We start from the raw sequence: 14,929 nt of genomic DNA, 5'->3' as shown, positions 1-14,929 counted from the left end.
GTATCACCAAATCTGTGTTCAGTGCCTCTTGGCACCCAGTCCTTCCAGAAGGGACGTGCTTTCCAAAGGTATTTTGGCTGCACAAGGACAGCACTGGAGCATTGAAATCCTTTAATTTGTTTTTCAGGCCAGTTACTTGTCAGAATTGATTGAGGGTTCCCAAGAAACATTTCAGACAACTGGTCTAGGTGGGACTGGGGGTCGTTGAGGTCCTGAGGAAGCTGCAGGAAGCTGGGTTTGGACTGGCTGCCTGAAGGGTGGAGAACACATTATGTTTAATGTTTCATGGCTTGAGACACCTGACATTCCTAAACTGGTTCTTTGCCATTTCTAAACAGTTTCCAGCATTTACACCTAACTTCCTCTCCCTTGCTTCATTTACCTGTGTTTATGCCAACATTTTTCCTTCAAGCCTTTAATCTATTACAGCTCATGATGCTGCATGAAAAATCCCCTTAAGCAGGACACAAGACATCAATAACTTCACTTACAGCAACATAAACGTGGGAAAGATGAAGTGAAGAAGGTTTTAAATACTACAAACCTTGTACCAGGAAAATGCAATATGGTAAAAATATTGCGACTCGATGAGGCAGGCTGGAAAAAACATCGCAGAAAATCAGGTTAGCAGAAAACACAAAGTGTAGATAATTCTTCAGTATTAAGCTAACATCATTTTAGAACTAGTTCTCATTTGCTGGGACTTTCTTCATATTCTCTTGCAACATTTTGTTTTGATATTTTTTATTCAGTTTTATCAGAACTAGACCCACAGCCTGGCTAAGCAGCATCTCCAGTGTTTGGCCTAAGAAATAATACAGGTGGTTTCAATGTATCAAAAAGTCACAAAATCACGATGGACTGACTGTGTTGGAGGAAAAGCACTGTGCAGTTTGGATTACCCAACATGAAATAATCCAAGTCTGCATCCATTTTACCTGATTATTTCCCGTTTCATGACTTGCTCTGTTTCCTTGCTTTGGTTCCTGCCCACTGTTATTCCTGAAACAGAAAGCACATCATCAGGAAATCCTTCAGGGATGCAGCATTTTCCAAGGACAAAGCTACAGCTCAGAGGTCTGGATTCTGCTTTGAGTCCATCCTGTTCTGGACTTGAGAAGCAATTTCAATATGCTCTGCCCCTGCATCCATACAATACAGTTATCAACAAAAATTAGGAAAGTGCAATGGATTTGGGAGAAAATGCTTGAGAACAGACAACTGGAATGTCTGGATTGCACTTCCAAGCAGCAGGGGATGGAGCTGTTAAACTCCCCAGCCCTGCTTTTAGCAGGGCAGTCTGATATTTTAGGAGGTGTGGAATTTTTTGTGTAGATAAAGCATCCACATGCTTCGCTGCACTGACGTGGAGCACACTCTCATGTTGGAATGGCACCTGTAAGAAGGGAAATACCTGTGCTGTCCTCTGCTTTTCCTGCAAAGTTTTCTCCTTATTGCATCACGCTTAAACACTGCTACTGCAGTGAGGATGGCTACAGGCAGCACAAGGAAGAAGAAAATCAGGAGCCCATCCCGAAGTGATGTATCTAGGGAAAAAGAATTGGAATAATGGAATTTAAAACATTAAAGATTTTTTTTTTGTTTTAAAAAGTACAGCCTTCAAATTGTTGTAGAATCAAATTAATAACTTCACTGAACTTTATGACATGTTACAATCACAAAAGTAGGATTTGGCCTTATGGTATTACAAGTTCTCTCTGCCTTACTCACCCTGTGTATACACAACATTTTTCCTTTTCCATAATTTTTTTCAATAATTCTAAAGCAGACAAACTCATTTTGTATTTGCTTACCACAACTGCTCTGCATGTTTGCTTCACCTTCCTAAACTTTTAATAAATACAAAACACGTTTTCCCTTTCCCAAAGTACAAATTTAGTAAAATTCAATAAAGTTCCACAGAAAGTAACACAGATTTTCCTCAGAAAGCTACGGGTTATGAACTTAGACAAATCTTAGACAATCTCTTAGACATAAAGATTTTGTGTGTAAAGGCCAGCAAAAGCTACTTCAATATCAAATAATAATTTTTGTTCAAGTCCGTGATTTGTGTCTCAGGCAATAGAAAAACAGTTAAAAGAAGCTGTTCTTAGTATTTTCTCAGTCCCTGGGGCAGATTGAGAGTTTCAGTGTCCTACCTGTGTGAGCTGGGCCACTGTCAACACTGCCACCGTAGCCAGACTGGTTGCAGAATGGAGGGGCCCATCCCGGATTGCAGTGGCAATTCCCGTTGTTGTTACACACCTACAGCCCAAACAAGAGGGAGTCATGAGTCAGGCAGGAACAGTTCCCATTGTTGTCACACCCCTACAGCTCAAACACAGGGATTAGTCAAACAACACCTCCCTGAGAGTGGCCACACAAACCTTTGGTATGGATTTGGGGTTCCAGGCATGGAATTGCATGTGGAAACAAGAAATACTGCATAGTAATGCATAGAAATACATTAAATATTAACTGGGAATAAGCTTTGACTCTCCATAAAACCCCAAAGCACTGAGGGATTCTGGTGCTCTGTGGTAATTCTCTCTATGTTAATATTTGTGTTATTTGCCTGCAATAAATCCCAGTCCAGAAACCTTCTTAGTTTTACAACCTTTGGACTCTGTTTTGATTTTTCAGAGAGACATACATAAATCAGGAATTACCAGACTGTCATCCTCAAAGGAATATTTTCCTTTTACAATTCACCAGCTCAGTAATATTAAAAAAATTCCTTTGGGAAATTCAGACAAAATACCTCTCAGTGTTAGTGCTAAGGGGTTTGCAGTGTTCTGGCAACAGGTAAAATAAGTGAATTTAACTTTTAATACAGATCAGGAAAAAGCAAAGCCACCTGCTTGGTTACTGCTTAAATCCAGGGAATTTGCACTGTCCAGAAAGAGAGCACAAAGCACCATCTACTCACCCCATTATTATTACACTTCTGCTTTACATCACAGCTGTAGCCCAGATATCTTGCATCAACACACTCAAAACCTACACAGGCCTGGAACAAGTAATTAGTGTCTTGAAAACACAAAACTTTAAAAAATCCCATCCTTTTATAAATATAAGTGTAAATACAATAAGTGTAAATATTAGTGTATATGTTTACAAGTCTGCAGCTTTCACTTACATGTTAAGAAAAAGGACTGATAAAACATTCAGAATGCCAGAATTTTATAACTTTATTTGTCTAAGGTTTGCTTAACTCTGTGGATGCACTTTGATGGAGTAATTTGGATGACTGAAAATGTAGCAGCCCAACTTTTGAAGAGCTAATTAATTGTTTGTATGTATTGAAAAATACCTTAAATCCAAAGATTTTTATTGTGTTATGGAATATGAACAAAAGAGCCAGGTAATGTTTTTGGAAGTTCAGAACTTTCCACCTGGAATATATTCTGCCATGCTGCTGTGATTCCTCTTACCTTGTTCTCTCCACAGGCTGTCCCATCATGGACTTGAGCAGGATCAGGGATATCTGATCCTAAGTCAAAGTCAGAGGACCAGCATAAAACCCCAGATGCGTTATTGACAACACTCCAGGCTGGAAGGTTTTGAAGGCTGACAGATGTGCACTGGAGCTTCCCACACAGACTGTGCCTGTATGGAATGAAGGACACTCAGAGACAAGGTGAACAGCATCAGTGCAAATCCATTCCAGCTTTTTAGCTTGCATTTTAAAAAAAAATATTCTTTTAAATCTCTCACTTTAAGGCTTTGTAACATATATATTTTTACATTGAAGATTTTAGGGTTAGCTTTGATTTGGTGGTGACTTACTGGACAGGGCATTTCTTGTACACTCCACCTTTCATTCCACAGTTTCCAAACCTATCTCCTTTAATATTTGCTTTTTCAAAGCATATATCAGGTGCTTTTCGTGCCCCTGTACAAAAAAAATACTGAATCTCAGTAAGGTGTCTGAGAAAAATACCAGGAAGAAAAATTGGAAATGTGTATCATGAGCCTACAAATTAAATGTTAACCATACCTTTCCCATAGATAGATTCACACTGTGAATCAAAGCTCTGGCACACCCCGTAGTAGCAATAAGCCTTGCTGTTGCTGCATGGGTGACCATTCATGATGTAAACATCATCTGGGCAGTAGGCAGTGCTTCCATTGCAGTACTCAGGGAGATCACAGACATCTTGTTTTGCTCTGCACTCTGCTCCTGCCACTCTGAACTAGCACCAGAGAGGGAGAACACTTTTAATATTGCAACAGAGGAAAGGCTAGAGTGAAACAAAGACAGCTGGGAACCTTCAGTGATTTTAAGGAAGACAAATTCTCTTCTTACATACTCTCTTACCAGTGAATGTCATTGGAAAATATGTCAAGAGGAGCAGGATGGCTCTTTTCAAACATTAAAAATCTCAGTGAATAGTAGCAATTTAATTTAATAAAGCACTGCCTACCTTGCAGTTTTTGCAGCACAGTCCTTGGGCACATTGTGAGCCAGGTGTGAGCTTGCAGGTTGCAGCATCACAGCAGGGGTTGGAACATTCCTGAGAACATTGAAAGGGGACACCTTTATTTATTTATGTATTTATTTATTTCTATATAAAAATTATATATATATATATATATAAATATATATATTATTGTGGTAGTTTGGCACCACACAACCTCCACAGTTATATATATTTTATGTATTTATACATCTTTATATATTTATATATTAATAATAATATATAATAATATAATATATAACAATTATTATTCAATAGAATACACAATATATAATATATAATATATAATATATAATATATAATATATAATATATAATATATAATATATAATATATAATATATTATATTATATTATATATTTAATATATTATTATTTAATCTTTATAACTATTTATTTATTTTTATTTATTCCTAGCCAGGAAAGTCCTCATCAGTCCACGTGGATGAACAAGCCAAACGTTAAATAACTGTATGTGTCAGATTCTCACATTTTCCTGATGTAAAAAGAACCAGCAGACCCTGTTGCTGTGTTTTATTTGTACAAGTCAGCAGAAAACACCTGTTTTGATGGGTTGTGGCACAGGGATGCCAACAGAACCAGGATTTGCTGGCAGCATTTTGATTTGCTGATGCTTTTTTTGAGACACTTTTACCTTCTGAAGAATGAGAATTACCTTCTGTCCATCCTATTATTGGAGGAACATTTTGACAGTGCAAATGTGACTCTTAAAAGTCATTTTGTATAGGCAAAGTTTAAGGGTTACAGTTAAAAAACCTGTACAGTCTCTGTCATGGAACAGAAATATCCACAATGCTAAAACCAGCACAAAACCCAGTGGTGTTCCCACACACTCTGCTCTGAATTTCACTTCTTTCTCAGCAGTGCCTCAATGTTCTGTGAAGTCCAATAGCCCTTAACTGAGTCCACATCAAAATCAAAGCATGATTTTAAACTTCTACTAAAATTTATTTTGATAATTCTTGCAAAAATGCAAAATTACAAGGAAAACTCCTCAGATAATAATGCATTTAGGCCATTATATCATTAGAATAATGATAAAATATAATAATGATATAATATAATATAATATAATATAATATAATATAATATAATATAATATAATATAATATAATATAATATAATATAATATAATATAATATAATATAATATAATATAATATAATATAATATAATATAATATAATATAATATAATATTCAACAAGTATCCAGCTCAGTTTCATGCATTACCTGTGGTTTGCCACAGTCACATTCTTCATTGTTATCGACCACATTATTACCACAGACAGGTTCTTTGTACACATTACTCGTTTTGGGAGGATTTCTAAGGCAGTTTCCTCCTCCATTCAGAATAAAGGCCTCAAAATCATCAGCGCTACAGGTGCTGAAATTCCTGGATCCACTGGAAAGGATAATATTTTATTATTATAAATATTTTGCTTAGAGGAGAACATACAACTCCATCTCTTAAAATATTGTTGTTCCATAATAAATATTGTATTTCATAATGTTAGGAGAGCATGAAACAGTTAATTTTTATTTTACTTTGCATTAAAATGAAGTACTAGAAGTTTAATATACTATAGTAGTAATATATTATTAATTAAATAATTCCTATTATAATTGGAATGCTTTTAGAAGCCACAGACCATCAGATTATCTATTCTGGTGTCCTGTATGAAATGGGCATTAGAAATTCTATACTGAGTCTCAAAATGTTTGATTAAAAAATATTCTCAGGAAATCATTCATCTTAACTTGGAGTTCCTAAGAAATGAGGAATGCACCTTCCTAGAGTGGTTTTGTCCAGTGTTCAGTTACCCTGATTTATTAATACAGCTGAGGGTAAATAAAATATTATGATCTTTTTCTCTTAAGGGGAAGCCAAAGAAAAAATGAACTGAAGGAAATATAAACCAATAAGTTGGGTGGTTTTTTTAATTAACTGTTAAACAATTTGTTGCATATTTGCACAAACCCAAATGTAAAGCATTCTCAAGAGGGTGAAAAAAACTCAGCAACACACTATTATTAAAAAAAAATAATTAAGTCCAAATAGGACTTATTAGGGATGTTACAAATAAAGAAAGATTGGGTCAGAAAGCAGATTAAATTTCACATAAATTAAAATTATGTCAAATCCTAAGTCAGTGAATCCACATCTGTGATTACATTTTTCAAACAACTTCCCATCCACTAAAGTTCTCCTAGATTCACAGGAGTTTCACAGCTTGCAAGGCATAGTGACTGCAAACAAATAAATGATTAAAGTAAATTAACTGGAAATCGTACTTATCTGTGCTGTGCATGATATAGGATGCAGGACACCTCTTATCATCATGTTTCATCCCAAGATTGTGCCCCAGTTCATGTGCAACTACTGTGGCGTGACGTAACATGTTGTTATGATTCAGCTAATAAAGAGAATCAAGTTCAAAAAAGTGAAACTAATGAAAATACTGATTTACTCTCACCACAAAGCTCTCAGGACTGGGAAGGCAGAACACCAAATTATATTGTAAGGTGAAAGCAGCAAGGACTGACAATTTGTCACTTTACTTTCAGGTAGGGCCAGACTCTGCCACTCCTTCCCTGTGGATCATGTTCTGGATAATAAATTGGCAGCTGCTCTGGATCACCCCTGCAGGTTTTATTCTGTGTGATTCTATTCTACTCTAACACCATTAGACACTGATTTCAAAGGAGTCTTCAACAACAAATGTACTGTGAAAGAACAGAATCTGCTTCTGAGATTACCCACAATGTTGTGGCATCCATACTTTAAGGACAGGAACCTCTGGAATTACTGGTTCTGCCTCAAAGGTGGAGGAAAAAATAGTTTTGTACTAATTATTTAAAAATTTTTGCCTGTTTACAGCCCTATTGTGAGGAATTCTAGACACTTGAGACTACAGTGCATTATGTTCACTTTGTATTTATTTAAAGAGTAAAAAAACCCACTATTATTTTGTAGCTGCATTCCCGTCCCAAAACCTCTGTGGTTAGGAACTTTAATGGTATAAGGATTAGATTATGCAATATTGAGTTTGATGAATCAAAAAAAATAGCCAAAAGTATTCACTGAAGATTAAATGAGCAAAGTGGGCCAGAATTTGACAAAGAAATTGGGAAGTACTTAAAAATAAAAAGGTGTAAAATATACCCAAGTCCTTACAAAAGAAACCCCATGAATGAAATTAGCCAATTCCAAAACCAGGGTGATTTGACGAAGTAGGTGAAGGACCAATTTCTTCCACACCCAAATTTTGATGTACTTACAGTGCTGATTGACCCTCCCTGGACATGTGAGCACACAGTACCCACAAAAGCCATTCCAATGGATCCACTGAAAGAGTTTCTCCCTCTGCAACAAAAACAGTTTGGAGGTGGTGGTAAAGATGGGTTGAAAGTTCGTGATTTCTAATAAAAGACACTGATGAGTTGGAAAGAAATATTGCAAGGCAAAATTTGGTCTTCCTGAAGTCAAGAAGGAATTTATCACCACAGCAGGGTTTCATTCTAATTAATAATGAATATCTGAATAAGAGCTTGAAAATAATGATCAATCACCTAAATCTGCTGTGTCAGTGCACTCAATTACAGAATGGCTAAGGTGGGAAGGGACCTCTGGAGGTCACCCTGTCCCTGGAGTTGATGAACTCTTAAGAATCCATTACAGTTTCTTGTCATTTTTCCAGGTTAAACTATTTTGGAAGTGCAGAGAATTTTACTCTAGGTATATTTTAATTAATATACAAGCCCCAACTCATATACATTAACACTGGCAGCATGGGTGGTTTTCCCACTGAATGCAAACTTACATTATGAGGTGACCAACGTCATTTCTTGAGCGCTTCAGAAGATCTTTCTGTCTCCAAGAAACAAATCTACTCAGCACATCTCCAGCTGAACCATCCATTACAGATATGTGGTTGGCATCTGTCCAAATCTCTAATCCAACCAAAACAATCTGGATGTTTAATGCTCTATACATCTGAAAAAAAAAATTATAATTAATGTCCCTCAACTGTTCTGATGGAATTCTGAAAAATGACTTCATTACTATTGAGTAAACAATAAGCTGAACATAGTGATCAAGTCATAATTGCAGTTTCTTCGAAACTCAATACATGATATTTGTAATTATAAATGAAATATGAAATATTTATAAATTGTAAACTGAAGAAAAATATTTAGAATATAAAATGAAGTATAACTGAAAACAATCTACTTTATGAAAGTACCTAAGCATATATTTTGGAAAGAAAGCTGCTCTTCTGAACACTATGAATAAATAGAAACTACTGAATCCAGGCAATTTATCTGACCTACCCCATCAACATAATTAATCAGCTCCACTGTTTCCTTTTGCACTGCAGCAGGATCAGAATTCTTCATCAAAAACTGTAAAATACCATAACAATGTCAGAGGATAAAAATTAGCAAAACAATAAAATGTATTTAGTATTGGATGATACAATTACCCTGTTGTGATCCACAACCACAAATAATTCTACATAACTTTTCTGGGGCAGGACAGCTCGCTTCTCCTGCAAATGAGAAAGCACAGGAAGTTAAGATAACGAGTTTGCAATGTTGCATTTTGTAATGTGGCCTCAATTTGTGTTAGATTACCACAGAAACTTCTCTGTGCCAGTAATTCACAGCGGGTCAGACACTGGGATGCACGAGCTGAATGGCAGCTTGAGCATTTCATGTGCTACCCACGGCTGTCCTGAGCAGCCTCTGCTCTTCCACTACAGGGCTGCTTCAAGCTACGTGAGATCCCCATTGTGCTGATCTTCTGTTCCAGGATTTCCTCAGCAGGGCTCCCACCAGCTTGGTGTCCAGAAAATGAAGGCCACAAGGAAATGTCCTGCCAGGTCAATCCCAGCTGCAGCCAGAGCAGGAGCCCTGCAGATGCCTTGGACTGCAGCTCAAGGGAGAAACAGAAATGTATTTACCCTCAGGAGGCTGTCCCTGCTGGAGGAGCTGTTTGATGAAAATGTGTATTTCACAGACTGCTTCTCATGCTCCAGGCTGCCATTCAGCACCCCACAGTGGAAGGGGATACCCTGCACATCTTCCAGTTCATAAAGAACATGTTCAAATGTGCTGGATGTGTTGAGGGGCTCCATTCCGTACCATCTGCCTCCAATGTAGAGAATTCCCCTAACAATCATAATAGAATTAAACATTATTTCATCATTTTTCCCTCGTGGTTATGACTAGATGAATGAATAACAGCTGGATGCTTAGACACTATGTTGAAATAAATTATTTTATATTATATTAATACAGGGGTAAGTTCAAGTGCCCAATAAAAGACAAACCAGAATTTATTTTAAATACTCAACAAGTGTGGATTTACTGAATTTAGACAAGAAAGTAAAAACAGAAAATGAAGCCAAATTGTTAGTAAATGAGTCTGGATTGTGGGTACAGAGCTGATGCAAAGGGTCCCTTTCAGCCCTTATCTCTATTCATTTAAAGGACTGCCAGGATATGTCCTGATTTACTGTTAGTGACATCTCTCTGTGAAACTTCACCTGAAAGAAGGTAGATGGGTGAATTTTATCCCATTTGTAATTTTACTGTATTTGAAACACAAAATATCGGTTCCAATTTGGACAAAATTCTTTTCATGGAAATGGTTTGTCTTTTGAAATGTGTCCATTCATAAGACAAAGTTGTTGCAGGAGTGTTTTAAGTTCAACAAAAGCTTCATCAAGGTAAGATTTTATTTCTACAAAAGTGTCTCTGGTCACAACATTCACATCAAGTACAAGAAGCCAAGATTCTGCCTGTATTTATTAGTTTCTCTCATATTTTTCTCATATCTTTTCTTTCTGTGAAATAATTTTGGAAAGGGGGAAAAAAGCAGGAGTTGAGGGAAACTATAAAACCTATAATGAGTTTCAGCTTCATCAAAAGGTGAAATATATAAAAAAAAATAGGAAGAGGAAATACCTAAGGCCATCACATATGCTAAGAGCAAGTGTGGAGTCAGCAATTCCTTCAACAGTGCCATGATAATAACAGTGTGTCTGAAATGCAACAAACCCACATGATTAGTGACACAACAAGGGGGTTGCCTTCAACTGCAAACTTATTTTCTAACTAACCATATTATTTGCATGACATCAGGGCTGGCTCTTAGAAATTTACAGAGATCCCTGCTTGGAAAGTAATCCTGATCTTCTTGGAGGAGAATATCCCTTGACATGAGTACAGCCAGCTTTTTAGTTTAACCCATCACCATCTTTTATAAAAGTATTTTAATCTACATTGCTCATCCTGTTCTTAGAGTCCACTCAAAGGCTGCTCTGAGATCTTTCAATTAAGTCTCACTGAGCTCATGTGCAGTTTAGAGCTGAAATTAAATTTAGAAGTATTTCTAAGGCTTGTTTGATACCAGATTTAAAACTATACAGCTTTGATGCTACCATTGCACCTTAAATTGCATATTATGCAAAGGTGGCTCAAATTCAAGCTTGGCATAAACTCCTGGGAAATCCTTTCCTACCTTGGGGAACAGGGGTGCTGCATCCCACAAACAGCCCAGTCCCTCATGCACCTCATGTTTAGATCACTGGTAACTGTTAAACAGAAATGCTCCACTGAGAAAACTCACAAAAATCTTATTCCCAGCAAATATATTCTTTTTTGGCTTCTTTGGTTTTTCAGAGAAAATTCTGACACAAAGGCTAAGTTTATTTATTATGCACAATACCTCATTTTTGGATGGTGTTGCCTGCAGTTTCCCATTTTCCCCATATGTGTACAGCTTAAAGTCGTCACTGAGAAGTTTTCTGGAAACAAAAATAAACTACTGCTCATTTAATGGTCTAGAAACAAGAAATAAGTCAAGAGTCCTGGTAAGTGCTACATTCTGTTAGCAGCACACTCAATGCTAAATTATTATTAAAATCCAAGCACATGAAACAAAATACTTTAAAATGAGCTGGAAAATATTTGGAAAATATTTTGGAAAATATTTTTAAATTATTTGGGAAATAAGTTGTTTTGAAACTTATTGTTATTTGTTTTAACTAAAATATCCATAGAGAGGAATCTAAGCAGACTCAGTTGCATAAAGACCTGGCCTATTACAGGCTCAGGAGTGAGGAACAAGAGAAACAGAAAAATTTCTTCAAATTCAACACAGCTAAAACTCCTCTGCCCTGCTTATAAAAAAACTAATGTTGAACTGAATTCATATTTTCCATAAGGATTTTCTGAAATGTTCTATCTTGCACTGTTAATAAAAAAAATAATCAAAATAAATTTCTTCACAGCTAGAAAAACTATTGCCTTCTATTTGCAAGGTATTACCATAACAGAGACGCTATATTTAACATTATTTAATAGAGTTGTTTTGTAGTTGCTACAATCTGCCATTTAAATGGTTTCTTCTGAATTTTTTCAGTATAAAAATGCTTGTCTGTATGCAACTAACCCCCTGAAACAAGACAATTCCTTAGAACACTCTATCACATACTTATTTTTCTTCAGTTTTAGGAGGTATGTTCCATTTCTGGTTTTAACTGAGTAAGAAAGATTGTCATCTGAATGCTCCTGAAAACAGAACAAAAGATGTCACTTAATTAGGTGATTTTTCTATTCAGTTTTGTTAATTCCACGTTTTTCTTGACAAGAGAGGCCCAACTACTGTGCATGTTTTAAGTAAAAAAACACAGATTCCTACCCCTCTTCCTTTCATATTTCAAACTCTCAGCAGCAAACTGAACACGCTTTCCAAGGTAAAGTTTAAATTCAATGAATCTATATTTTCATTTAAACAGGAGGGCACAGCCCATGAGTGCACTCTTTGCTAAGTACCACATCATATTTGTGACACTCCTTGTGTAAATCAGATGAATGACTCCCAGTCTTTTATCCCCTAATTGGTTTGCACAAAGATGACTAATGCTGTTTCATTAACAGTTACTTCAGTAAATTAACTCTGTATCTGGCACAAAGGTAAGTTACCTCAGAACTGAAGAATTAAGGCTCAGCTTTCTCTTTTACCTGATCTTTTAACCTGTGCCCCCCTGTGGGACCATTTTTATCCTTTGGGTGCTACATGGCTGAAATCCTCTGGTTATTATGCACAGACCAGAACACAGACAGCATGGATGTTAGCTCAAGCTCAACATCTAATCTGACTCAGAAGAAATGAAAATATTCTTCAAGTTCCTTCTCACTTCTGTCTTACAAGGTCATTAACAGGATTAGAAGTTTGGAAGGCACTCAGAGTACAATCACAGAGTTTGTGGGAAAAAATTTACTTAAAGCTAGTTGAAAACACTAAGAATCAGAAGAGAGAGTGTGAGGCACATTTCATTACTAAAATCTATATATACCATCCACTGTAGGTGTGTGTAATGTAGGATAATGTTTTGAAAAATAGCAACAATCAGAAGAAAAGAAAATTAGATAGAATAACAAACCTCATGAGAAAATGGGGGATGTTTCTCTCTGCCTGTCAGACTTCGAGGAATGATTATTTCTAATGTAGAAAGTCTGGACTTCTGTTCAGAGGAGACAGCTGAAAATAAAGTTTGAAATTGGTAAAGAATCAGAAAGGATAGGGCATTATGTTGGCACCTCCACAGTGGTGATAGACAAAAGCCTCCTCTGATCCAGCCAGAAACGGAGAAATACTTCAGGAATGATCAAACAGACTTTAAAACAAGTTACTTTATATTAAAGCTGGGGTCTCTTCTGGAGCACACAAATTAAAACTACCAAATCATTGAAATAAAATCTTAATTCTCTCATATTCTGGATTATTAACTTTGTGACTTTGTCACTTTTTCTTCCATGACTGACACTTTTAACCTGATGTACCACAGAAAACTGGTGCAACTGGCCTTCTCCTTTCTCCATTGTCCTGAATAAGGAATACTTTTAGTTGTCCTCTGGATGCAATTTGTCCTCCTCCTGTGTGGAAGAAAACGTGGCTCACCAGGCTGCCTCCTGCCATTGCCTAATCTTGCATTTTGTTTGTTCTAGCAACAGTCAGATCTTTGCAAAAGGTTTGTAGCCTTTTACATGATATCAGAATTATCTCCAGAACAACATGCTAATGCAGGAAACTAAAGATAAGAAGCCTGCCAAGTATCTGGTTTCAGGTAAATGGTTTTAGAAAGACAAAAACAATCTCCAGTGACTTTTTAAAAAACTGTGTGAAGTTGAATTAATCTACCTTTTTCTTGTCTGCTCATCAACTGCTTTGATCAACAGAGACACAACCATTGCTTTTAAACAGAATCAACAATAACCTAAGTTTTAACAATGGAAGTGGTCCCTTCCTTATTAAATTGTTCTTTTATAAAGAAACAAAGAGATTTCTTCACATTTGTAGCAGCACAAAGTCACCCTCAGCCTCCCACATTCCTGTGAAATTAATTTATAATTGCAAAAAAGTCACACAACCAGCCATTCAAAGTGAGGAGGGTTCTCCAGTGTAATGATGATCTCTACCTGTTAGATAGCATCAGGATTTTTAAAAGCTAGGTGCAGGTAGGATATGTTTAACAGTACAGGCTGCAATTGCAATCAAAATATGGAAGCTGATATTAGCAAACCAGTCTGAAAAGAGTATCAGCACTTGATATTGTGATTTTGCTCTTAATCTTCAATAATTTTATCTAAATCACAAAATCCATTCTCTTCCATGAGTCAAGTGTATGTTGAACTAACCATGGAGATGCTCTTTTAACAATTCAGACTTTGACACCTGAAAGCAGGAAACCATCTTTTATGCATGTCATAAAAATACCACTTTCTAAGAAACATTTCAGGTGTTAAATCTAAAATGCGAAGCCAAATCATAAATTGAGATGAGTTAATGAAAAATTACAATGAAATCGTAGGAATTTCACTCACATTAATGAAGAAGAAATGTTTTTCTACAGTCTCTACTATTGATGAGAGTGACAGCAACTGCAGTTGTCACAACCAGTGTCCTGCACAGAAAATTATGTATTTATATACCTACAACATCCAGGTGGGGAAAAAACCCACAAAGAACTCAATTATGAAAAGTTTCAAGCTGTAATCTTTCCCAAGATTCTCTCAATGAGCAGGGCTGCACAGGGAGAGCTGTGCATCATTACAATCAGGGTCCAAGCAGACTTGGAGAAACTTTCTAAATATGTAAAAAAAGAAAGCTTACCTTTTATCCAGAAAGGGTTTCCAGTAAATATTAGTCCAAAAGTGAAGAAAAATAGGCTGTGCATTAACATGACTTCCCAGAGAAACTACTCCAGCATCCGAGCTGGCTCTGGCTGCTCTGCAGGGAACCAGAAGAACGAGAACCGTCTGCTCCAAAGGTAAACAACAGAAAAAGCTCTCCAATACTGCATCTCTGCTGAGGAAATGGGAAGTAAAATTTAATCCACTAGGCTTGCGAGAAAACTGG

General features: G+C 36.5%; 1 protein-coding gene across 1 annotated transcript; it reads right to left on the bottom strand.

The window, feature by feature from the left end:
* Positions 1–124: 124 nt before the first annotated feature.
* LOC131580190 (disintegrin and metalloproteinase domain-containing protein 9-like) lies at positions 125–14,821 on the bottom strand. Its single transcript, XM_058841112.1, has 22 exons — positions 14,684–14,821; positions 12,954–13,051; positions 12,002–12,078; positions 11,234–11,312; positions 10,471–10,547; positions 9,465–9,672; positions 8,985–9,050; positions 8,833–8,904; positions 8,322–8,494; positions 7,780–7,864; positions 6,793–6,914; positions 5,731–5,902; positions 4,428–4,517; positions 4,001–4,196; positions 3,790–3,895; positions 3,435–3,609; positions 2,930–3,010; positions 2,160–2,265; positions 1,415–1,547; positions 939–1,002; positions 545–597; positions 125–250 (listed from the first exon to the last, which is right to left on the bottom strand). Exons 1-22 carry the CDS (start codon positions 14,751–14,753, stop codon positions 172–174), a joined length of 2,382 nt encoding a protein of 793 aa, XP_058697095.1. The 5' UTR covers positions 14,754–14,821; the 3' UTR covers positions 125–171.
* Between the last annotated feature and the right edge of the window lie 108 nt (positions 14,822–14,929).

The sequence above is a fragment of the Poecile atricapillus genome, chromosome 6 (assembly GCF_030490865.1).
Source record: "Poecile atricapillus isolate bPoeAtr1 chromosome 6, bPoeAtr1.hap1, whole genome shotgun sequence".
Classification (NCBI taxonomy): Eukaryota; Metazoa; Chordata; class Aves; order Passeriformes; family Paridae; genus Poecile; species Poecile atricapillus.
The sequence above is the reverse complement of the archived record's forward strand: the minus strand, read 5'-3'. Positions and strand labels throughout refer to the sequence as shown.